We start from the raw sequence: 26,977 nt of genomic DNA, 5'->3' as shown, positions 1-26,977 counted from the left end.
AAATTTTCAGTCTTTTCCTTTCTCCTGATTGCTTCACAGTAGCAAACAAACTGCTCATCTTTCTCATTAAAAAAAAAAAAAAAAAAAAACTTTGTCTATGCCCTATGATCCTCTTGGGACATTATTCTGTTCTCCCTTTAAAAGCTAAAATCTGTGAAAAGTTTTCATTTGTGTTATCCTACTTCTCCTCTCAACCTTTTGAAATCTGACTTCCAAACATCATTCAACTGAAATTGCTCTCTCCAAAATTACCAAATATTTTTTAAAAAAATATTTTACTTCTCCCAATTACATGTAAAAACAACATTTAACATTTTTTTTAAAGTTTGAATTCCACATTTTATTCCTTCTTCCCTCCTCTCCCCTCTTCCTTCTCCCTGAGATGGTTAAGTAATCCGAATTAGGTTATACATGTTTAATCATGTAAAACACACATCTATATTAGTCATTTCATGGAAGAAAACACATACACAAAATGAAAAAATAAAGAAAGTAAGAAATAGTATGCTTAAGTCTTTATTCTGACACCATCTGCCTTCTTTTGGAGGCAGAAAACATTTTTTAATTTAATTTTTAAACTTTTTTAAATTTATATTTCAAATTGTATATAAAGATCATTTTCAATATTCATTTTTTTACAAAAATTTTCTCCCTCCCAACCCTCCCCCCACACATACACTTTAGGGTAGCAAGTAATCTGATATAGGTTATACATACACCATCATGTAACATATTTCTATGTCAGTCACATTGTAAAAGAATAACCAGAACAACAACAAAAAAGGAAAAATCATGAGAAGGAAAAAGCAAACATTTAAAAAGGTGAAAATAGTATGCTTTTGATCTGCATTCAGATTCCGTAGTTCTTTGTTTGGATGTGGATGGCATTTTCCATCACAGGTCTTTTAGAAAATAGTCCTTGATCGCTGTATTGCTGAGAAAAGTTAAATCTATATTATAGCTAATTATCATTCAGTGTTGTTATTAAGTTGTATAATATTCTCCTGGTTCTGTTCACTTCACTTAACACCAGTGCATGTGTTTCCAGGTCTTTCTGAAATCTGCCTGCTCATTATTTCTTATAGAATAATAATAATAATTAATAATAATGATGATAATAATAATCTATTACATTCATATGCTACAACTTGTTCACTTATTCCCAAATTGATGGGTATCCCTTCATTTACCAGTTCTTTGCCACCACAAAAAGAGTTACTATGAATATTCTTATACATATGAGTCTTTTTCCTATTTTTGTGATCTTGTTGGAATACATATCTATTAGTGGTATTGTTGGATCAAAGGGTATGGACAGTTCCATTGCCCTTAGAGTATAGTTCCAAATTTCTTGCCAATATGGTTGGATTAATTCACAATTTTGGGGCTTGAGAATAATCCCCTTTGAGACTTCACATGTAGCTATTTTGTCACCGCTTTCCTCTTCTAAGGTGGCATTTTTATCTTCCCAGTCACCATAATAGCTTTCTATCATTAGGATTCTTTATTAAAAATTTCATTTACTTATTTACTCATTTTTAAAAGTTGAACTCTGCTGCTGGGACAAAGATTCAAGCATTTTGGGGAACAGGGATCTTGATCACTGGCTCTTGGTGCTAGTGGCTTGCTCCCTGTTAGGGTAGCCTGACGTAGTCCTTCTCCTTGCAATACTATTCCTGGGCTCACAGTTTTCCTCTCTTTGCTGGGGCTAAGACCTTCATTGCTGGCCTGTTGAGCCATGACCCAGGGGCCTCAGGTACTGATCTGCACTATGGTTAATAGTGGCTTTCTCATCTCCTGCCTTTTTCTTCCTCTTTTACCCTAGTGAGACAGACCTTTCCTGAAGTCCCTCCAGGATATCTTGAGTTGAACAATTGTTTCATCTTTCTTGTGGGTTCTGTTGCTCCAGTCTGTTTAGAGGCTTCCTTTCAAGTTGTTTCAGAGGGGAACTGGGAAAAACTCAGGGAGCTTTCTAGCTTCTCTCGACCATCTTGCCTCAGCCCTACAAAGCATTTTTTATCCTTTTGGATTATCTTGGATCACTGTATTTCTGTGAATATCGATGTCATTCAGTTGATCTTTGTACTTTGTACAATATTGTTGTTACTATATTCTGGCTCTGCTCATTTCGTTTTGTATCGGGTCATTTAAGGTTTTCGAGGTTTTTCTGAAATCATCCTGCTTATCTTTTCTCATAGCACAAAATTATTCCATTACATTCATATACCATAACTTGTTCAGTTCCCCTCAATTTTCAATAGAAATCCCCTCAATTTTCAATTCTTAGCCACCACAGAAAAACCCAAAACTGTATAAATAGTTTTGTACAAATAATTTCTCTTCTTCCCTCTCTCCTAGCTTTTAAAAAACTCTTTGGATACAGACCTTGTAGTAGCATTGCTGGATCAAAGGGTATGAAGAGTTTGCTTGCCCTTTGGGCATAGTTCTAAATTGTTTTCCATAATGATTAGATCATTGATCTTCAAATAAAAGACTAAAGAGAAACATAAAAAGGTAAACAAGAAACAAAAAACATGAAAAATTCAGTTAAGTTAAAACAATGATCTTTTAACTACAATTGCAAGATGACCTTTTCTTACTCTTCTTCTTTTTCAATTTTTCCTGCTGACTTTTCTCTCCTGAATACTTATCTTTGAGTTTCTTTGACCTTCTCTCCCTTGTTTTTCCTAGTTGTCTAACCTCTCATTATCAGTCTCTTCTGCTGCTTATAATAATCCATAGTATAGCCCTATCTAGGATTGATTCTGGGCCCCTCTTCTATTCTTTCTCTACCTTCCCTCACTTGATATCTCATTTCCCAAAGTTTTATCATCTCTTTGCAGTTACTTCAAAATCTATTATTTCCAGCCAAGTCTCTCTCATATTCATTACATAAATATTTCTTAGTCATAACAGCTTTGTACATTATCTCTTGGGAACTCATTTTACAACTCTGTCTATAGAATATATAAAACTGAACTCATAAACTTTCTCCTTCAAACTCACAATTTCCTTATTACATTGTGCTTGATTTCTTTCTCCATCACTCCACTCACCCATTTTTTGGTGTCACATCATCTTTTCCACATCTATCAAATCTCTTGAATTCTATTCCTTTTTTTTTTTTACTCACAGAGCCAGCACTCTAGCCTAGGCCCTCATCACTTCTCACCTGGACTTCTGCAATTGGTCTTCCTGCCTCAATCTCTCCCACTCCAATCCATCTTCCACAGTTACCAAAATGATTTTCCAAAGCATATCTAATAATAATCACTTCTTGACCAATTACAGTTCCCTGGAGTCAGCTAGATAGTGCATGGATAGAGCACTAGCCTTGGAGTCTGAAGGATCTGAACTCAAATATGATTTCAGATACTTTCTAGCTCATGACCTAGGGTAAGTTACGTAACTCTGCCTTGCATTTGAAAAAAAAGAAACAAGGTCCACTGCCCTGCCTCTAGGATAGAAGAGAAACTCTTCTGCTTGACATTTAAGGCATTTTTAAAACTAACCCCAACTAACTTTTCCAGCATTAAACAGTAATCTCCAGATACTCAACAGTGCAGTCTAATTGGGTTTAATTGTATTTTTTACAGTTTAGTAGGCTATCCCCCCAAATTAGAATGCACTCCCTCCTCACATCTTCCTCTTTGCATCAAAATTCTGCTCACTTTCTAAATTCTCCTGTTGTCCATAGCTACTGGTGTCTTCCTTCAAAATTCACCTTGTATGTACATGTTATCTTCCTTGGTAGAATGTAAACTCCTTTAAGGATTGTTTCCTTTTTATCTTTGTAATCTCAATGCCTAACTAAATGCCAGATTCAGGGTAAACACTGAATAAAATCTTTGCTTATGGTGTGATGATATCACAAATTCATCAAATTAAGATAAATACATATTAGAGCACCTTGGAAAGGAGAATGAAATGCTGGTTTTTTGGTTTTGTTTTTGCTTAGGGAATAAACAGGTGAAAGAATGTATAAAATTTAGGATATAACCAAATCTCAATTATCCAGTGATGTTTACCTACCCTTTTGAAACTGTCTCATTCTTCATCTTTATTTACTCTTCACTGCTTCTCAGCACCTTTACTAAGATGGGTAGGCAAAACTTTTATTAGTTTTGCTACTTTATGGTTTAGTAAATACCTTTGATAAAGGAGTTGAAATTGATAACTAAAACTATTTTTCAATAATTTAACTTATGCATATGTTCCTTGATTGCCTTCAGAATAGTAGAGCAATAATTATTTTTTATTTAGTCACTTTTTGCTGTAAAATATGAGAAAAGTAAAAGTAAAATAGAAATAGCTAAAGAATAGTAGAATAGTCATTAATATTCATTAAATTAATAGTAAAATTATTTTTTAAATTAGTTATCCATCTGTTAGGAATATTAGAGATTTTGTTTTGTCTTTCCCTGAGCTCCAGTTCCACATTAACAACTGCCTAATGGATATTTTGAGTTAGTTGATCTCTAGGCATCTCAAATTCAACACACTCAAAACAACTCATCATTTACTCCACCCCTTCAAATCTAACTCTATTTAGGACATTCCTGTTATAGTCAGAGGCATCACCGTTTTCCGTTTTCCCAGTCATCCTTGGGTCCTGCCCTTCACTTACTCCACATATCCTAATATTTGTTGAATCCTATCTTTTCTACCTTCTTAACATCTCACCTATATACATTATCTTCTCTTCATTCACACTGCTACCTCCCTAGTTTAGCTCCTCATCATCTCTCACCTGATCACTGCAGGTTTCTATCTCTGCCTCAAGTCTCTCCTCATTCCAATCCATCCTTTACAGAGCTACAAAAAAATGATTTTTGTAAAGTATAAACTCTGACTATGTCAACTCCCTACACAATAAACTCCCTCAGTTCTCTATTATCTTTAAAATCAAATATAAAGAAATCCCTTTGCTTGGCATTTAAAGCTCTTTACAACCTAGCCTCTCCACACCTTTGCATTCTTACACATTACTCTCCAACATGTAGTCTGTGGTCTAGCTGACCTGGCCTACTTGTTGCTCACACAAAATGCTTTCTCCTGCCTTTGCATCTGGTAGCCTTTTAAACCTAAATGGCTTTTCTGCCTCTCTTACAACTTTTGGAATCTCTAAATCCCTTGAAGGCTCAGGTCAAAGCTCACCTTTTGTATATAACTTTTCCTGGTCCTCAAAAAAACAAGTACTTTCCCTGCTGAGTTCCTTTCAGTTTTGGACTTGAAGTTATGAAGGTCTCAATCAACCTACACTGTATGACACTGATCAAGTCATTGGCCCCTCCTGGCCTCATTTTCTTTACATTTAAAATACAAATAATAGTAACTTATAGGGCTGTAATAATGATAAAATGAGTTAACAAAGTTAAAGTACTTTGCAAACTTTTAAGTGAGATAAAAATGTTAATTATTATTATTATTGCTATCTTTATTTATCTACTATTATATATCTATTGTCTATGTAAGAATGTGAGATCCTTGAGGGTAGGGACTATTTCTGTATTTTGCCTTTCTCTGGCATTTCACAGGATGCTTGGCATAGGGTAAATCCTATTGACTGATTAGATCTAGACTTTCAAGAAGTTGCAATTTCAAAGTCACATTCTGTTAAAGAATCCAGGCATAAAAATATTTGCTATAGTCTCATGGTGAGCTTATGATGGGGAAGAGGAAGATGATACAAAGACATCGCCCTATCATCTTCCTATCATCCCCTGCTTTCATACTTCAAGTGCCTCTGATAGAAGATTACTGCATTCTGAAACAAATCCAATGAGAAATGGGGTGACACATAGCTGTAAGCTGCTTTGCTTTTAAAAACTCATTCCAAAGGAAACTTTTCTTGAAAAATCTTTATTATGTACTAAGAGAAAACAAATTTTGGTACTGGTGAGTATAAAGGTCTTAAAGAGTCAGGGGTCCTTATTTGCTTAAACAAGTAATAAAAGACTATCTCTTCTTCTAGGCCAGGATCTCATCTCTTTTCTTAAGTTTTCTTTCAAAAGGAAACCAAGGATGATTAATCAGGCTCCCAAGTATTCAATTTATTAAATTAAACAAATATTTATGAAGTACCTATTTGCTATGTGCAAATTGATAGGAAGCACCATGGAACAGACAGTGAAATGGCCTTGCTGGGAAGAAAACCCAAATACAAATCTCAGCTTTGTCATATATTGGCTGTGTGACCTCATCCTTTAATTTTGCAATGGCCCAGGACTTTTCTCAAAATTCACAAGTTTTATATATATATATATATGTTTTCCCATGTAGATGAATTCAGAGATTCACATCATATTCATGTGCATGGTTTAGGAAGGATGATATTTAATTAACATAATTTGAGTAGCATAGTGACTCAAATCATCTGTTGACATAAAGTAATAAACATTCTTAGGGAATTTTGAAAATTATTTGTTCTTAAAATAGTCAACTTGTGTCTAATACATTTCCATCTTGCTATCTTTTTTTATTTTAGGTTTTTGCAAGGCAAATGGGGTTAAGTGGCTTGCCCAAGGCCACACAGCTAGGTAATTATTAAGTGTCTGAGGCCGGATTTGAATTTAGGTACTCTTGACTCCAGGGCTGGTGCTCTATCCACTGTGCCACCTAGCTGCCCCCATCTTGCTATCCTTTGAAAAATTGTATACCTTTAGTTGGATAGTATAATAAAATAGATAAGGATTTTTTTGGGGGGTCCATACTAGCAAAAGTCACAATAATATGGTCCCCTTAAAAGACAAAGCCATGATGTTTCCTAACTAAAGTCTCTAGCAGTAAAAGTCATGAATAATGTGGGTTTCCTATTAAAAATTTCTATTAGTGAAAGTAATAATAATAATAATAATAATAAAGGTGATAAAGATAATAAAAATAATATGGAGTCTCTATCAATGGAAGCTATGAATAATGTAAACTGAGATTAATGTAAGTGAAATAAAACACACTGATGAGGGCACAACCAAGCCATGATCAGTCCAAAGCCTTTGTATGCCAGGGACTCAAGCAAAAACAGAACTGGTAGGGTACTCAGCTGTCCAGGACCTGACCCCAGTTTATGAGCACAGTAAATGCCAAAATATCAGCTAATTCACACTAAACAAACTTTATAGCTTCTCTTCCCTATGTCTGATTTCTATAATTACCTTGGGTTTTGGGGAATTTTGCAGGAATTCCAATATGCTGTCTAGCCACTATCCTAGATTTCCCCAATGTGAATGCCCCATTTCGATTATTAAACTACTTATATAATTAATCTTGAACTCCCCACCAATTTCTTTCTTCAGAATTGGAATGGACCCCACATTTGGGGGTGGGTGGGGACTTTGAATATCCCATTGAGGGGGAATTTTTGGGCAAGACTGATATCATATTACACAATGGAATTAATAGTAGTGCAAATGTTATTTTTTTCAAATGTTATTCAAATATTCCTGAAAATGGTCATCTAAAAGAACCACAAATTCAAAGCCATAGCAATACACCTCTGTAATACCCAACTTCCTAATTATAATGGTTTTCTATTATTTTGAGTCAATCACATTCTTATAATCTTTCCTAATTTAAAATAATATAGACTTATTGCTAATAAAAATCTTTTTTTCTTAAAATTATACTAACCTTTTAGAATTCTAGACTCTAAATCATTTAAACATAAACAAAACAAAACAAAAACTGCTATGTATTTAATTGAAGAATCAGTACTAGAACTGTAGGCAACCTGAGCAAGGGGTAAAAATTGAGACAAAACAGGTCAGTGGAGATTTTAAGCCATAATTATACTAAATATGACTTCCTTTGTCATATACTGTGCTTAAGGTGGCTGCCTAAACTAACTATGCATAGTCTTAGTGCTATTTACATGCTAAATCTTTTCCATATGTCTTAAAAGTTTTATTGCTTTTTTAATATAATAAAATTAAACCCCTCTCCTTCCTTGAACTCTCCCTTGTAATACAGAAAAGCAACTAAAGAAACATGTCCCAGACTGACTGCTTCTGACAAGGTAAACAATATTATGCCATAATAGATCCTCACTTCTCTAATGCCCTATACAGTTATATGATATAAAACAGGAACAAGATGTAAATACACACACATTATTATATGCACTGATATATAGAAAACAATGTAAAAAAGGTTGAAAGATGTTGGCATTGTATAGGTGACAACCATTTTACTATTTACAATAAAGATTAATAACACTTTTTCAATTATCTTTTTAGTTTTAGTTTTGTTTTTTTTTGCAAGGTGTTAAGTGGCTTGCCCAAGGCCAGACAGCTAGGTAATTATTAAGTGTCTGAGGCCAGATTTGAACCCAGGTACTCCTGACTCTTGGGCCGGTGCTCTTTCCACTGCACCACCCAGCTGCCCCACTTTTTCAATTAAGAGAAAATTTTACTTTTCTAAAGCATTGATAGTTTATTTGAAATTTTATAAAAAGCAATAGACATCAAATGTATTAAAATACAAAATTGCTTGAACTAGATTTTGTGGGGTAATGAAATGAGGATGCATAAAATTGGCATAAATAATTTTTAATTTCCAAATTTTGCTGAAATCAAGGTGTTAAGTTCAACATTGGAATCATCACAAATGTAATAAAATAGAAGTCCTATTACAAATTTCTTAAAGTTATATTCATATTGCAATAGATACTATAAGAGGTATGTAATGAGATTAAAAAAATGGCTTTCAAAGATGTTCATTACATTTTCTTGGAAAAAAAATCACTTTTAGTAGCTGAAGAAGGTATAGATAATGGATTTGCTACCAAATCTTATACAACTTTAATTTTCATTTATTTTTCCGTAAAGAGATATAACGTCTCAATAAAGTAATCAATTCCCCATTTTTTATGTCTTTCTTCTAAAGCATCAACCTCTTCAAGACACTGAATATTACATGTTGAGCCTGCAACAAGAAAAAAGGTGGAAGCTTAATATTGCTTCTATGACAACAAAAAGAAAGAAACATCACACACAAAGACATGGTTCTTTGTCTCAGGAAGCTTAGTGTAACAGGATTATTTTTTTTAAAATCTCATCTGCTTATACTGTCACATTTCAAAGACCTTTTAAAATTTGCTAGCATAGGGGCAGCTAGGTGGTGCAGTGGAAAGAGCACCAGCCCTGGAGTCAGGAGGACCTGGGTTCAAATCTAGTCTCAGACACTTAATAATTACCTAGCTGTGTGGCCTTGGGCAAGCCACTTAACCCCATTTGCCTTGCAAAAAAAAACTCTAAAGAAAACATATTTGCTAGCATAATCTCCATGAATTAGGGAATTACTAGGGGAAAAAATCTAGTGATTTCTCAAATTTCTTTTACCATAAAAATTATGTATGTGCACACACACACACACACACACACACACACGTAAATAAAATGTGTATTTATGTAGGAATATATGCATATGTATATACACACATGTACAGAAACATGTATAAATGCATGTATGTGTCTATACTAGCTATGTATACATACACATGTACACATCAAGCATACTAGAAATTTGGTCAAATTCCACAGTAAAATATTCTTAATGAAATAGTTTCATGATTTCCTATTAGATACATTTGTAGATTCTTAGAGGAATTATAGACTAGTTGGACAAAAGAATATACTGTCATTGTGTAACAGTGTAAATAGCAACTCTCTTCATACTTAGTTGTCTATCTATAAATGGGGATAATAAAACCTTTTCTATTTACTTTACAAATGTAATACACCTCTAATAATGAAATGCTGCAATCCTGAACATGATACTGTTATTATTCTGATAGCAAATTGTCAGTCTAACAGATTGTTGCTGTTTAAAAAAATTTTTTTTTAATTTAAGGCAATGGGATTAAGTGACTTGCCCAAAGTCACACAGCTAGGCAAATATTAAGTGTCTGAGGCTAGATTTGAACTCAAGTCCTCCTGACTCCAGTCCATTTTGACACTAACTGCCCCCCTGTTGATGTTTTAAAAAGAACACTGTAAGCATAATTTGATAACTCACCAAACAAACTTTTAACTTCACTGTCAGGAACATAAAATGGTGGGCCTAAAAGAAAGATACATAAGAGAAATACAGTGAAAAGAAATGAAATTCTCTTAATTCTAAAAAGTAACAAACTATTTTTCATTTTATTTATTACATAAAAAGTCCAAGTTTCTAATAAGTGAAACTATCCATGGAAATAAAAGGAATCTTCTTCGTACCTATATCTTTCAAAGAATGAAATTTCATTAGGAATGAATTCATGCTAACAGCCATTTCTAACTTGTAGAGGTGGGGGAAATAGGTACAGGGAAGCTGCATCTAGGGCAGGGATATTTTAAGAAATATTCCATAGAAACTTTAATATTTTCTGGAGGTACTCACTGTTACTTCCTCCTTTACTTCCTCCCTTCCCCCTTTTGTCTTTACACACCCTAACTCTTTACCTTCATATATAACATTACTAAAAAAAGACTTTCTTCTCTGCATCTTTTTGGGCTGCCTTCTAAATTCTTATAAAATATGAGCAACAAATTTTACATGTATAGAATCTGTTCCCATTCAAATAATATTATCATTCATAGTCATTATGTTGTATTTAATGATGAATTTCTTAAATGTTATTTTCAAAATGGAAAAAAATGAAACAAAAATACATCTTGTTTCACAAATAGGTCTAACAAGAACATAACTAATAACTAACATGAAATTTTTCACGCAACAAAAACATGACACATTTCCCTTCACAGACATTCTTCTGGAGAACTTGATTAGTCATATGCACATTTAAATTTTAAAATTCAGTAAGACTAAACAAAATAAAACAAGGACAAAAATAAACATACTTCTATAAATTCAAAAGAAAAGGTAAAAGCCAAAATCATTTTAGGTTCACTGACAGTTCCACAAAGTAAGTTAAAAGATTAAAATCATAAGAACTGGAAATCAAATAGGAAAATGTTAGAACACTCCCTAGCACATGCCTCTTTAATTGCTCCTAGTCCCTACCTTCCCTACCTTCATGAAAGTGAACAAACACAAATATTCACATAAATATACATAGAAATATGTAGAAATGTGATGGACTTATCAAGAGGCAGATTACTTTCTCCCTTCCTCAAGTCCAAAGCTCTTTTCAGTTTTCTCTTCTGAAATATAGAGGGCTATAGTTATCTTTCTATATAGATACTTTACCAGCTTGAAGTGAGACTGAATAAAACAGACAATTAGCTAATGGAAAATAAAAAATGTATCTTACTTAATATATTACATGTTCATACAAATTATGCTATTTTTTCAAATTTTATGTTTAGTTCCAAATTCTTTCCCCTACTTATGCCCCATCCATTGAGAAGACCAAGAAAAAACAGAATCCATTACATAAACATATATATGTATATCCTAAAAAACCAAACAAAAACTCCAAATATATAAGCAAGAAAAAATAAAAACAGTCTGCATTCTGAAGCCAATAACTTCTCTGTGAGATGGATAACTTGTTTCATCATGAGTTATTAGAACGGTGGTTAGTCACTGTGTTACTCATTTACTAAGTTTTCAAAGTTGTTTATCTTTACTATATGTTCTTATTGTATAAATTGTTCTGTTGGTTTTGCTCATTTCATTCTGCATCTGTTCATCTAAGTCCTCCCTGAAACCATCCCCTTTTGTCTTCTTACAGCATAATGGTATTCCATTGCATTCATATACCATAACTTATTTATTCAATCCTTCCCTTGATTCCCTCAGTTTCTAATTTTTTGTCACCTCAAAAAAGTTGCTATAAATAAAAAGGACATATGAATCCTTTTCTTCTTTCTCTGATCCTCTCTGGGGTAGAGATCCAGTAGTAGCATTGATGAATCAAAAGGTATGTATAATTTAATAGCTTCTAGTTCATTCTAACACATGAGCATGTATTCACTTTGCCAGTTAGAATTATTTTAACTTGCACCAAGGATTCCAGTAAGTTAAATGTAGAAAAATCTATTTTCTTAGTTTTATAACTCATTATTTTAAAGCATGACAGATTTGTAAGGAAGGAAAGACCTGCATCCACCTCTTTCTTTGCCATACATGATTAATCATAACAATTCTCCTTGAATTTCAATTTTTCTCAAGTAATTATAATTGCACATGGATGTTGTGAGGCACTCATTTATAAATCTTTTAAACACTAATTTAATGAGTTTATTTTTTTTATGCTTTTGCAAGGCAAATGGGGTTTAGTGACTTGCCCAAGGCCACACAGCTAGGTAATTATTAAGTGCCTGAGGCCGGATTGGAACTGAGGTACTCCTGACTCCAGGGCCAGTGCTCTATCCACTGAGCCACCTAGCCACCTCGAGTTTCTTATTATTAGTAGTTAAAAAAATATTTACCTGGATGTTTAGTTGGATCATATGAAACAGTAGCCAGGAGATAATGAAAGCCTTTTTCCATCATTGATAACATTAATTTGGCATATCTGAAAAGGAAAACAAAAGGTTATGTATATTGCTTTTCTATTTGAGGTAAAATCCAAGATATCTCATAGACAACAGTTTTATCAAGATGGGAAGGCAGGGTGTAATTGAGTACTAAAATGTGCTATACTGTCTAAGAAATGAAGGAACTGAGGGGAGAGGAAGACCAAGATTTGGATAAAATCTTTTCTCATTCCAACAAAGTAAAATAAGACCTTTCTCAAAATTTAAGAATGAAATTACAAAATGAAATGTACTCAAAGAACTTAAAGATTTAGGTTCCTGCCAAATTTTCAAAAAAGGGTATTGTTATCAAGAAAGGATAAAGAGATACTTGTCTCTCTATGTAGTCTCATAGAGACTACGGATTTTCATACTAGAATGGGGACTTATAGTCTTAATCAAATCAGCATCACAGAACTCATAAGTCTGAGAGAGGAAAGTTTAATGGTCTTATTTTAGTAATTTAGTCATTGAAGAAGCTTGCATACAAACATATTCAAACAGAAATGTATTCAAAGAATAGATTTGATTGGATTCAATTTGATTCAAACATTTATTAAGCATCTATTTTAAGAAAGTATTTTTTAATGAAATTTAATTTTTTTCAGTTGCCAAAAATTGGTTTCCCTTCTTCTCATCCCCATCACTGAAAAAAAAACAAAGTTAGAGAAAAAGAAAAAACTCTCATGAAAAATATACATAGTTAATGTATACTGTCAAAAAGAATTCCCCTACTGGAAAGTTAAATGGACTCATTCTCCATTTTGATGTCCTTTTGGACCTTGAGAATGAGAGTTGGTCATTACTTGGTCAAAATTCTTAAATACTGTTACAATATTTGAAGATATAGGCAAGGCAATAGGCAAACAAACTTGCTCTCCAGGTAATTAGGTTCTGCTGAAGAATAAAGCAGATATATGAATAAATTATAAAGCAATTTGAAGAAAATGAGGACAATTAGGGGTGGGCTAGGTTGCTAGGTTCAGGAAAGATATTGCATAAAAATTTTGAGAGGAAGCTATAAAGTCTGGGAGGGCATTTCAGAAATATTTAATACTGAGATGAATTAGGCTGAACAATCTCAGCTATCTATTTCTTTTCCTCCATTCAATAATCCCCTCTCCTAGTTCAGGCATTTGTCATATTCCATCGAGATTCCTGTAACTGTTTCATAATTGATCTAATTTTAGCCTCTCTTCTCTCTAATCCATTTAGCATGTAGCTACCAAAATAATCTTAGTAAAGTTGAAGTTTGATCATTTCACTCCTCTGCTTGATAATCTTCAGTGGTTTCTGTTGTCTCTATGATAAAGAGGAAGGGAACAAACAATTACATAGTGTCCACTAATTGCCAGGCACTATTAAAAACATATTTTATAAACATGTTATCATTTGATCCTCAGTGTGGCCTTTGAAGCCCTATACAATTTGGTTTCAGACACTTTTCCAGATGTATTTCACATCACATATCTTTCTACACACTCTTGGTTCTGGCCAAACAAACCTGCATGCTGTTCATATGCCCTCTTCATGCCATTCCTGGAAGGCAATCAATCCTTTACCTCTACTTTTTAGAATTCTTTAGTTCCTTGAAGGCACATGTACTATTTTTTGGGGGAGGCATTTATTATTTCCCTAACGATTAGCATTCTTTCCCTCAGCATATTATTTTGTCATTTTACTTATCTGTTTTATGCTGTATTTCTGGAAAAATATAAGCTCCTCACAGATAGAATGTATTTTTATTTTCATTTTTATCTTTACTCATTTTTAAGCTTTGTCTACACATTTCTTACCACTGTTGATGTTGCTCAGTGCCTTATATAGAGTATGTATTTTAACAGAAGTTCCTCAAATTGAAATAAACTATCAAGATAGAATAGTCCTAGACAGTGTTAGGCTTCAACATCAAGTTGAGGAGATGAGATTTATCCTGGAGGAAAGTCAGGCCAGACCTCTGCCTTGGGAAAATGATTTTTGGCAGGTATGTCAAAGAGGGATTGGAGAAGACAGAAACCTAGTAGTCACCATCTTTCTTACTACTAGGTTTGAAACAAGACTTCTGCCAAGAACTTAGAAGAAGTTTTTTGGAATTTAGGGGTTTTCTTGTGAGAGAGAGAGAGAGAGAGAAGAAGAAGGAAGGGCTTATAAGGAGGAAACAGGGCCTGAGAGAGCAAGATGGGGTTACAGGATGAAAGGGGAGTATGTAGAATAAGCAGAATTTTGGTTTCCAGATAAAAACTTAAGAAAAAGCTCCTTTGATCTGGTTTTTACATTGCCCTTTGCAGTTTCTTTAAAGATACCAACTCATCTATAACAAGCATTTATTATCTACTGTATGAAAAACATTATTCTAATATGAAGATTTGAGAAGATAACACTTTGCCTAGAAGTATAAGATACTACACAAATAATTTCTAAACAAAATAATACAGAAGTGCATGAGAGATGCAGTCAAAATGTTACAAAAGAACAAAGGGCAATGATTCTTACTGAATTAAAGGTGGTAATCAGGAGAGGATTCTGGGAAGTGAAAGCATTTCAACTGACCCTGAAAAGATGGAAAGAAATTTAATAGGGGGGGTTATAGGATAAAAAGGAAATCTACATAAATCATTAACATTCTAGTATGTGACCAACAAAATCCAGTGGGAAGAGGTACAGAAATTCTATTTAAAGTGACTAGAGATGCTATAAAACATCTGGGAGTTTATCCAAGATTCACAAAGGCATTATAGAATCCAGCTACAAAATAATGTGCAGAAATAAAGACATTTAGATATATATATGTAAAAAATATGTATGTAAAAAAAATTCTTTATGAGTAGTTAAAGTCAATATAATGAAATTTATCATTACTTAATTTATTTACCTAGTATTGCACAAAATTACCAAATAGAGCTAGAAAAAAAATAAAATGTATATAAAAAAACTAAACATCAAAAATCTCAAGGATAATAATGAAAAACACTAGAAAGAAAGGGATCTCGAACTATACTACAGAGCAATAAGCATCAAAACGATTTGGTATTGATTTAAAAAAATGAAAGGAAGAGAGGCCCATGGGTGGAACAGATTAGATGTACACAGGCAAATAAAAAGAACATACTATTCAATATACCCAAAGACTTCAGTTAATGGAATTTGGCAAAACTACTAGAATAATCTGAAAAGCAATCTAGCAGAATTTAGGCTTAGATCAACAACTCGAACCAAACACCAAGAAAAATTTCAAATGGATATTTGACCTAGACATAAAAGGTCATATCAAGGGGCAACTAGGTGGTACAGTGGATAGAACATGAGCCCTGACCTCAGACACTTGATATTTATTAGTTGTGTGACCCTGGGCAAATTACTTAACCCCATTGCCTCACCAAAAAAAAAAGATCATATCAAAATAAATGAGAGGATTAAGGAAACATCATATTTCAGATATGTGCATAGGGAAAGAGTTCATGCCTAATGAAATAATAGAAAGAACTACACATACAAAATTAAGAAGTTTTTGCCCAAAACAACATAATATAGTTAAAATGAAAAGGAAAAACAAATTGGGGAAAAATTCATTGTAGAAAGTTTCTGTGATATCTATTACCTAAACACATATGAAGTAACTTCTTTGATAAAGGTCTCATTTCTAAGATATATATACTGAATTTATTCAAATTTGTAACATTAAGAGTCAATCCTCAATAGGTTAGTGGGCTAAGAATATGAACAGGCAATTTTCAAAGAAAAACAAGATAAAATAATCTTATTTAAAATGCCAAAAATGACTATCAAAGATATGAAAAATAAAGCAACTTTTAAGATTTCACTTCACATCCATCAGAATGGCAAAAAAGACAAATGAGGAAAATGACAAAATAGTTTTCAGAAATATAGCTACTTGAACAGGAAGATAAGTGATGAAATGGGTCAGAAAGATAAGAGTTGCAGTGAGGGAAGATGAGTTCAGTTTCAGGCATATTGAGAGAGATGATGGTGGGCATCTGTGGAGAATTAGCTGAAAACAAGAGATAACTTTGGAGAGAGACTAAAGATAGAGAATTGGGAGTCATATACACAGAAAAAAAAAAGTTAAGGAAACTTATGGAAGGCCCACATTTCAAAAAAGTGGAGTAGGCAGTCCTAAAAAGGAGAATAAGGAGTAGTAAGAGAAATAGGAGAAAAACAAAGAGAGTGCAGTATCACAAAAGCCAAGGGAAAAGATGATTTCATTAAAAAAAAATTAATGGGTATAGTTAACAACATTAAATAACACAGAGAGTTGTTAGCCAATTTTTTAAAGCAGGCATAGAAAGGTTTTATTGATCAATTTTGTATATTTATATTGTATATATGTATAGTGTATATTATGTTACTTGTCAATTTTATATTCATATACCAATAAAACTATATTTCTTTTAAAGCATCAGAAAATTCAATTCCCAGTTACTTTCTAGACAATCTAATTTAATGACGTTTTTTGCTAAATTTCAATTTGAAGGTAATTAACATCTGAATTAAAGATATCTGTAATATACACTTCAGTGAATGTTGCAAATGTGGTTCTAGTAATTCTAAGAAGCACTTAACTCAAAAAGGAAGAAAATTGTTACATCAAGAAAAACAGAAAAAAGAATTTTTCTTTTTGTTTTCTTAAAAGGACATTGTATGGAAAGATAGTCATGAGAAGAAAAAGAAAGCAAAATAAAGAAGGGAAGGCAGAGATTTAGAAAATCAGGAAGTAACATTTTAAATTTCCTTTCCCAGTTGCTCAGTCCAGCTGCTATTTGAAAATAAATTATGTTTTTATGATATGCTTGTTTGCTTCCATACAGATGTAAACTAAATTTCCCTCAAATTTGTCATCAATTTTCCTCTAAGAAATTTTATGCAATTTACTTCAAGGTTCATTTGCTCATATAAAAAGTGATAAACTATACATAATATTGTTATCAATTAATCAACAAGAATTTATTAAGCACTTACTATGTGCCAGGTATGACAGGGTAAGATAGAAAACATTGAAAAATAATTTTAATAAGAATATTGTTAAAGTATTAGTTTGTAATCAGAAGATACCTTTTAACTTATCAAGTTCAAATATAGCAATTAATCTTACTAAATCATGAAAAGTCAAAATTTGTTGAACATCTATACAATTTCCCTTATTCTATATCAAGTTAAGACTTACTATAGTAAGAACTGTAAATTCAACTAAATAATATAATCACTGATAATTATGAATTTATGTAGATACTAAACAGAAGCTTATATAATAGTACTTTTAATTATTATGTAGGATAGCATCTATGTTTTTTCTAATAAGATAGCAGTAACAAAAGCAAAACTTTGAAAGATTCAGCAAAGGATATTTGAAAGCAATTAAAATCAAGATGATTTTATTTTTCATAAACTGAAAAGTTATAAAACAAGTTGTTTTAAAAAGAAAGTTTCTGAGAATACCTTTTTAAAAGGCAAATCGAAGTACTAACCTTTCTCGGTCATCTGGATTAATAGCAACTAAGGCTCCTCTATCCCAAATCCTGTCAAATTTACCAACATTAGCCCTAAAAGTAAAAAAAAAAAATCTTTAAAACAAGTCTGTTATGGAAAAGTCCGTAAGATATGGGGAAATTTATTTATATTAGTGGAAAGTAATTCCACACCAATATTTCAATACATGGGAGAAATGACTGGTCCATCTCATTCCCAAACGAGGGTAGCGGGTAGAGAACAAGTTAAGAAAGATTAATTTCTTTTCTTGTTGTTATACTTTTCTCTTCGGGCTAATGCTGATTTCACAATCGAGTTAATGATATCCTGATTCCAAGCCACCTCTCCCCCATATATTAAAAAGATTATGTAAAACCAGGGGAGCAGATGAATGATTAAGGAAATTATTTTCCTCTTTTTTTTTTTTTTTTTTTTAAAAAGGAGCATTGTCTTCAATGTCAGGGTTCTTTATGATTTGGGGAAAGTGAGTAAGGAATCCTTTTGAAGGACAGCTTTGTTCCTATTGCCTATATGACTGCAGTTTAATATTCTACAGGGAATTTGGGGGGTTAGGGAGGAGAGGGTTAAGGTCAGGGAGAGATTTCTTTACCAGGAGATTCAATTTTGTTCATAATTTCGGGGGGGGGGGGGTTAGGTGGAAGAAATTGTTCAAGGTTGTAGTGATTTTTTTCCCCAAAGAAGATGGCTTTAAGTCAAAGTCACTAATTAGGTATAATGAAGACATCTATACTTTTTTGGGGGTTAATATGACTTTATATATCACTAAAGTATTCTTGTTCAAGAGTAAACATAATACCCCCTCCACCACAAAAATATAGAACCTCATGAGAAATAAGAGAAAAAAATGTGTTTCAGATTGTGTTCTGATACCATCAGCTCTGTCTCTGGTGGATCACATTCTTTATCATAAGTCAATCACAGAAGGTACTTCCATATTTTTGCACAGTTGCTGTTGCTGATTGTAATTCCCTCCATCTATTACTCCCCACTACCATATATTATTTTTTCTCTCTCCTTTCACTCTGTCCCTCTTCTAAAAATGTGCTGTAGGGTAGCTGAGTGGCACAGCTGATAGGAAAGATGATTTGGGGCCAAGAGGCTCCAAGCCCACATACCACCCCAGAGACCCACCAATCACCCAGCCCAGTGGTCCTGCACAGGCCACCCAATCCCAACACCTTGCAAAAAGCAAAAAAAGAAAATGTGTTATATCTGACTATTCTCTCCAATGATTTACTCTTTCTAATCACCCACACCCCACCTTGCCCCTGTCCCCTTCTCTCCTTTTTACTCTAGATGTCTATACCCTATTGAGTATGTATGCTGTTTCCTCTCTGAGCCATTTCTGATGAGAGTGAAGGTTCTCTCATTCCCCCTCGCCTTCCCCTTCCATTATCATTGCAAAAAAAAATATTTTATATGAAATATCTTAGCCTATTCCACCTCTTCTTTCTCTTACTCCTCATACATTTCCCTTTCATCCATTGACTCCATTTTTACACTATATTATATCTTCAAATTCAGCTCTCTTCTGTGCTTCATCTATAAAAGCTCATTCTACCTGCTCTATTAAATATGAAGGTTCATATGAGTATTATCAGTATCATTTTTCTATGCAAGATGTTTCATCATCATTAAGTCCCTCATAATTTACCCTTCTCCTTCACTCTCTATGATTCAACTGAGTCCTGTACTTGAAGGTCAAACTTTCTGTTCAGCTCTGGTCATTTTAACAAGAACATTTGAAATACCCGTTTCTTTGAAAGTCCATTTTCTCCCCCAGAAGAGGATGTTCAATTTTGCTAGGTAGCTGATTCTCTGGGAGTTGCATTCCAAGCTCTTTTGTCTTCCAGAATATCATATTCTAAGCCCTATGAGCCCTTAATATAGTTGCTAAGTCCTGTGTGAACCTTACTACAGCTCCACAATATTTGAATTGTGTCCTTCTGGCTGCTTGTAATATTTTCTCTGACTTGGCAGTTCTGGAATTTAGCTATAATATTCCTAGGGGTTGTTTTTTTGGATCTCTTTTCTGGGGGGGAGATTTCTATTTTGCCCTCTGCTTCTAGGATATCAGGGCAATTTTCCTGTAGGAATTCTTTAAAAATGAGGTCAAGGCTCTTTTCCTGATCAGTTCAGTTGTTTTTTTTCCCATGAGATGTTTCACATTTTCTTCTAATTTTTCCATCCTTTTGGTGTTGGAAGTATTATGTCTTGATTTCTTGTAAAGTCATCAGCTTCCTTGACTTCCATTCCACATCTGAAGGATTTGTTTTCCTCAGAGAGCTTTCTTATGTCCTTTTCCATCTGGCCAATTCTGCTTTTTAAAGCATTCTTCTCTTCAGTAACTTTTTTGAACTGTTTTATCCATTTGACCTATGCTGGTTTTTAACATGTTATTTTCTTCAGCATTTTTTTGGATCTCCTTGACTAAGCTGCTGACTTTGTTTTTCCTGCATCTCTCTCATTTCTTTTCCCAATTTTTCCTTCTCCCTTACTTTTCAAAATCTTTTTTGAGCTCTGTCATAGCCTGAGTCCAACTGAGTCCAACTTCTATTTTTCTTGGAGTCTTTAGATGCAGAAGCTTATACTTCCTCATCATCACATTGAATATTTTGATTCATTTCCCCAGCCTGTGCCTGGTTTTTGGGTGCTTCCTGAGCTTTTGAGGTTTTTTGATGGGGGTGTCCCACTCCCACAAGAATCTTAGTATGTGAGGCTCTGACTGCTCTCCTGGTCTGTGAATGACCACAAGTGCACCCCTCTGCCACAGGGTGGTGGGGAGCACCCTTTTCTATAGGGGGCCTAGATTGTAATCAGAATCTGAAGGTGGTCAGAGCCCCAGTGTCCTATTCTAGGGACAGAGGAAAGGCCTCAGAAGTCTCCTTTTACTCCCTTACCTTCGGTGGGCTGAGCATTCAAGGTGCAGCTGCCTAGAGGCTCGTGCTTGCAGGCTCCACAAGCCTGCTTCTGTTTCCTGGATCTGGGCACACTGAGTGCCGACTGGCTAAGGGCCTGAGCTTTGTGCTTGCTTTGGAAAAGGTCTCCCTGCTGATCTTCCAAGTTGTGCTTGGTGCTACCTGGGGTGCGGATCAGGAAACTGCTTCTGCTGCTGGAAGCCACAGCTCCCAGGTGCCCTGAGGCTGTTCCAGGGAGGCTGAAGTTTTTTCACTCTGGTGGGGCCGCCCCTCTAATCCCATGGAACAGAGTTTTTTCCCTATTTTCCAAGTTACCTTGGGCTGGAGAGTTGCCTTACTGGATCTTCTGTGGGTTCTGTCTCTTGAAAATTTAGTTAGTCATAATTTTAAGATTTTTGAAATATTCTGGAGTGAGTACCTAGGAGAGGCTCTTCTCCTGTGTCATCTTGGCTCATAATACACATGCATATGAAATTTAAAAAATAATAATTATCATGCCCAGATACAAAGATTTCAGACATATAATTTATTCCTACCTGGGAAGATCAAAAATACTGCAACAGTATAAAGTGATATTTCCTGATGAGCTCTGAAACAGCAACATATATACAGAAATAAATATACTTCAGGAGCAACCAGAGAAATAAGAAGAGGTGAAAATCCAAAAAAAAGTAAGTGGCCAGGAGAGAATGATAAAATTAAAGGAAGGATAAAAGGATTAACTTTTTAAAAATATCTCTATAATACAGCTTTATCATAATCTGCTTTAATAATTCCTCATGGAGGAGCGGCTAGATGGCACAGTGGATAGGGCACCAGCCCTGGAGTAAGGAGTACCTGAGTTCAAATTCAGGCTCGGACACTTAATAATTACCTAGCTGTGTGGCCTTGGGCAAGCCACTTAATCCCATTTGCCTTGCAAAAAAAAAAAAAGTAAAAAAAAATAATTCCTCATGTTAGGAGCAGCTAGGTGGTGCAATGAATAGAGTGCTGGTGCTGGAGTCAGGAGGACCTGAGTTCAAATATGGCCTCAGACATTTAATTACCTAGCTGTGTGATCTTGGGTAAGTCACTTAAGCCTTGACCTTGCAAAAAAAAATACTTCTTCATGTTAGCATAAAAGATATTTGTCTTGGGTAAATTAAAAGATTATCTGACATATTATATTAATCTAAGCAGATAATGATGTATCATTTATTTCAGAACTTACTTCAGTTCCAGGGAGACTAGAATACAAATAATATACAAAGGTAAATCTATTAACCAAAAGACAGACTGAAACCTTAAGGTTTTTCTTAAGTCTTTCTTTGAAAGATAGTATTATTTTTACTCCCTTTTGGCTTATGTAAGAAAATTTCCCCTAATACTTTCTATTTACCAAGTACTGATTACAAAATAGCTCATTTGATCCTAGTGCAATGGAAAGAGTACTGAACTTAGGAGTTAGAAAGAACAGAGTTCAAATTCAGCCTCAAACTTACTAACTGTGGGATCTTGGGGAAGTCACTGAAGTTTCCCCATCTGTAAAATAGGAATAATAATAGCAACTATCTCATAAGGTTGTTGAAAGGATCAAATGAGATAAGAACCACTTAGCATATAGCAAGTTCTATATTAGTGCTAGCTATTAGGTATTGTTTTTTATCTTTACAACAAACTTGGGGGTTCAGTCATAGATTCATGATTACGTTGATCTTACAAACTGAGAAAAGTGAGTCTAAAGGATGTGAAGTAAATTTACCATGGTCACAGAATTATCATCAGGGAGAGAATTTGAACTCAATCTTCCCAGGCCTTGAGTCTAATGTTCATTTCACTGTACCATACTTTCTCTTACTTATCTGAAGAGATTCTTACTGGGGACTGAGTTTATCAAATAAAGTTGGCTTCTATTTCCCCAATAAATTCCCCTTTCTTCTCGGATGAAGTCTTACCTGTATAGGAGTTTGACTTTTAGAGAGTGTCTGTTGGAGTGGTCTAGTCACTAGTTCCATCTTTGGGCCATTACTCTACTATGTCTTTGTGAACCTATGAACATACCAAGGCATAGCTTAAATCCCACCTGTGAGGTCTTCCTTGACTACTTAAGACCATAATGATTGTTCCTTCCTCTAACTATAGATTTTATAAATCTATACTATGCCCCTGCCACTTACTGTCCAGTAAGGTTTGCATGTGTATGGACCTTTCCTCAACTAGATTATAAACTCCTTGAGTTTTAATTTAATTTAATTGTTTTTCCTATTTCTCTATGGTGCCCCATATAATATAGATTTTCAGTAAATGTAAATATTCTATGCCCTTAGAAATAAGCTAATTCAACCCTATCATATTACAGATAAGAAATCTGGATCCTATACTTAGAGTTGGTTACAAAGCTAGTGAGTAGTCAAGCCATGTCAATAAACATTTATTAATAAGAATTTATTATTATCATAATATAGAGGTCCTGGGCTAAGTGCTGGATCATTTTGCTAAATAGTAAAGCTGGTACTAGAATTTTGGTCCTGCAACTTTTAGTCCCAAAATTTATCTACTACCTCTTGTTTTCTATTCTGTGAGATCACAGGATCAAGGGAAAATAAATTTAGAGCTAGAAGGGCTCTTAAAGGCCATTGAATACAAGTCCCTTATTTCACAAATGAGGAAATTGAGACTAATAGAAACTAAACGACCCACCCAGGGTCATACAGCTACTATTTGTTTTACATCGAATTTGAACTCATGACTATCCTCCTTTTGGTTTCCTAGTTAACTACCTTTACTTATTTGATGATTGATAGATAAATTAGGTGGTTAGGGTGGTACAGTTATTGTTGAGTTAGCTGGGAGGATTCCTATCTATTCTGGGGTCACAGGATCAAAGATTTAAAGGAGCCTTAAGTATCATTTAGCTAATGCTATCTTCTCATTTTATAAACAAGGAAGATGAGGTCCAAAATGTTTCACTGCCTTGCCCAGGTTCACAAGGTGTCAATTGCTAGTACTTTTTCCATTGTCCCACCCTGCCAATAAACAAGGCAGTGTCTATATGACAGGGTGACATGTGAAGTTATTTCTACTAGGGGGTAACTTTTGAAATCATTTCTACCAGGATGCTGCCTCGGGATGTTGTTGTTTCTGAAATTCAGGATTAGAATATAAACTAATTCCATGTCACACATAGCTCTGACTAAAACTGACTAAAGAGATGTCTGGATTCCAGGTTAAGGAAGTTGTGGTATCGGCAATCTGATTCAAATATGAGAACTGGACTCTTAAACTCAATGGTCACCAGAGAATAAAAAGTAACTTAAAGTAACTCAATTTTTAGGACTAATAATATTGAGTAGCCTTGAGATTGTGAAGTCAAAAGTCTAAGAGTGTGATTATGTCATAGTCAGGAAAGTTTCAAAATTGTGTTACTTTTCATTCTATGTGCCATTCATATATGGCCCTTGGAAAAATGCTAAAATTGTATAAGCTTTCTGAGGGATAGGTTAAGGAAAAAAAAGACAAAACAAACCTTAAATACTTTGGCTCCTGAAATTCCTGCAACTGATTCTTCTGAATAAGACAGATTTTGTTCAGTAAAAAATTCCTGTATGGCCAATTGACTGATTTCTACTCCAACTACACTATGGCCCAGGTCAGCAAACCTGTGGACAGAAAACAGTATATGTAAGCATTCTCTAGTTGTTTTGTCAGAGCAGTGATTCTACAGGCAAAGAGAAAATGGCAGATGAGTTAAATCCCTTCTACAAATGCAAAATTGCACTTGTTCTTCAACCTAATTTCTTCAAAATTTTATTAGATTTCCAAATTGGATTTTAGATGGCAATGAGTTGAAGTTTACCTTCTCTCAAAGGTCCATGTGTTCAGGTTCATCAGGTTTTGTGGATGACAAGTGTCAACATCGAAAATAATGGTTATCAGCATGCATTTAACAACTCATAGGTGCAAAGAAATACTGAAAAGCTAAATTTATGTACCCTTCAAAATGAAAGGGAATTATGGACATTCAGTCTTAAAAAAATCCACTGACTTAATGACATTCAAGAAATGAATGTTTTCAAGTTTCAAAGCACACATTGTATTAGAAAGTCTTCATGATTTATCTGTGACAAACTACATATCTTAAGACTTTTTTTCAAATTACTACAAGACCCCAATCCAATATGTATATACAGAAATTGAGTATTTTTTTTTTTTTGTGGTCATCTCTGTAACAACAAACAACATTCCTATGGCAAGCCCTTTACCTTCAATGGGAACAAATACAGATATGGCTTTAAATCAGATAAATAAAAAATCCTATTCTCTTATATACAGGTATTTTTCTTTTCTTTTTGGGGAAGTTTTTCTTGAAACATAGTAATCTTCCCACAATTAGCATATCATTAACTCTAAGGTTCATATTATCTTAGATTTAGAGTTTGTTCTGGCATTCAAGAGTTACTATTTTTTTACACATAACTTTCTTTTTTTTTCCAGGTTTTTTTGCAAGGCAAATGGGGTTAAGTGGCTTGCCCAAGGCCACACAGCTAGGTAATCTTTAAGTGTCTGAGACTGGATTTGAATCTAAGTACTCCTGACTCCAGGGCTGGTGCTTTATCCAATGCACCACCTAGCCACCCCTACACATAACTTTCAATGAGTTTTTGCCTCCTGATTAACTCAGCAAAATTAAAGTAAGGTCAAAGTAATGGAATTAAATCCTAAATAGGTCCTATCTCATGTTCAGTCTTGCCTTTAACCCTAGTCAGCTATTATAACACTGTGGTTGGATCTTTGTAAAAACCTATTACTAAAAACAAGTCTAACCATTTGCTTTATTGCTTTGTAGTAAAATCCATTTATAAGTCATGCAGAACATTAGAATAAAAGATTTAGAGTGAGAAGGGATCTTAATAGTGATCCAACCCTACTCTTTCATTTTAAAGACAAGTAAACTGAGACCCAGAAAAAAGTCACTATGGAAGAAAGTGACATATTCAGACCCAGTTGTTCTGGCTCCAAATCCAGTTTTCTTTCTACCCTACCAAGCTACCTCTGTGATACCATTCTTTTCTTCTGGTTTCAAAGCACTTCTTTTTGCTTATGGGTTCATTACAAAAATGTTGTGCTGCAAGTTACAACTATCTCCCTATCCTTCCAGTCTAGGAACATAATTTCATGTCATCTCCTAATTTAAAAATTCCTCTATAGCAAAATATTCGAAAAAATCTTAAGGAAATCCTTAAAATGAGGTATTACTCATATATATTTCTTCTATATGTCATTTTGAAATTGTATGGAGATCCATTATATTATCACCAAAAGAAAAGTTTCCATTATGTATCTGTTCCTACCATTTCATTTCAACTGCTTTTCCACAAAGAGGGAAAAATACCCTGAGTCCATTTCTGCCATCAAGGAATGTATTCATGTGTTTCTTTAATAACCTAGGAGGGAGAGGAAACGAACAAAATATATTAACAATTTTTAAAAAGAATTCATTGTAACAGAAAAGGACCAATACAGCCTCAATAGTGTATGCTTTTATGCTTCTTTATTAGCAAAATTAAAAATAACATAATCCCAAATCTCATAATCCTCTTTCTGAACTAAAAAGCAATGAAATCCACTAATGGTGTCTCACTGAGATTTGAAGGTAACAATGGATTCTTGAGGGATATATCAGTGCAGAGTTAGTAGCCCTGAGATGTTCTACTAAGCTAGAAGGGCATTGAGTACCAATCAGCAGACCCCTCATTCCTACTTTAGAAAGACCAGGTAAGTCACAGATTGACCCATTTTACAGTCACAATTATTCTAAAAAATCATCTATTAAATAGCTGCTTTCTGCTTTGGAACAGGGAATATAATAGATCCTAGAAATAAAAGAATGGAAAAGTGAATGCTTATAACTTTTATTTACCATTGCAATTTAATTATCTGATATTTGTTGATGCTCATTTGAATTTTCTATGTTCTTAAGATAGTGGAATCCCAAAATATGCACTCAGATTTTACAAAATACTTGGTAAATATCATGAAAGACTGTAGAGAAACTATCACTGATATTCTTATCCCTAAATCTAAGTCTTCCCATCTACATCCTTCTCAATA

At 34.0% G+C, this 26,977-nt stretch overlaps 1 protein-coding gene across 3 annotated transcripts in view; it reads right to left on the bottom strand.

Moving 5' to 3' along the window:
• Positions 1 to 671: 671 nt before the first annotated feature.
• TPMT (thiopurine S-methyltransferase) overlaps positions 672 to 26,977 on the bottom strand; it is a 35,072-nt gene continuing 8,766 nt past the window's right edge. For 2 of the 3 annotated variants that reach the window (XM_074207153.1, XM_074207154.1), the window contains exons 3-9: positions 26,218 to 26,310; positions 24,393 to 24,525; positions 21,424 to 21,476; positions 17,948 to 18,022; positions 12,378 to 12,463; positions 10,015 to 10,059; positions 672 to 8,922 (exon numbers count right to left, since the gene is read on the bottom strand). In XM_074207153.1, coding sequence (XP_074063254.1) covers positions 8,810 to 8,922; positions 10,015 to 10,059; positions 12,378 to 12,463; positions 17,948 to 18,022; positions 21,424 to 21,476; positions 24,393 to 24,525; positions 26,218 to 26,310 — 598 coding nt within the window. In that variant the 3' untranslated portion in view covers positions 672 to 8,809. The remainder of the gene's footprint in view (positions 8,923 to 10,014; positions 10,060 to 12,377; positions 12,464 to 17,947; positions 18,023 to 21,423; positions 21,477 to 24,392; positions 24,526 to 26,217; positions 26,311 to 26,977) is intronic. The other variant, XR_012472525.1, reaches the window with a different exon arrangement.

The sequence above is a fragment of the Macrotis lagotis genome, chromosome X, assembly GCF_037893015.1.
Source record: "Macrotis lagotis isolate mMagLag1 chromosome X, bilby.v1.9.chrom.fasta, whole genome shotgun sequence".
Classification (NCBI taxonomy): domain Eukaryota; kingdom Metazoa; phylum Chordata; class Mammalia; order Peramelemorphia; family Peramelidae; genus Macrotis; species Macrotis lagotis.
This window is presented reverse-complemented; position numbering and strand designations above follow the sequence as displayed.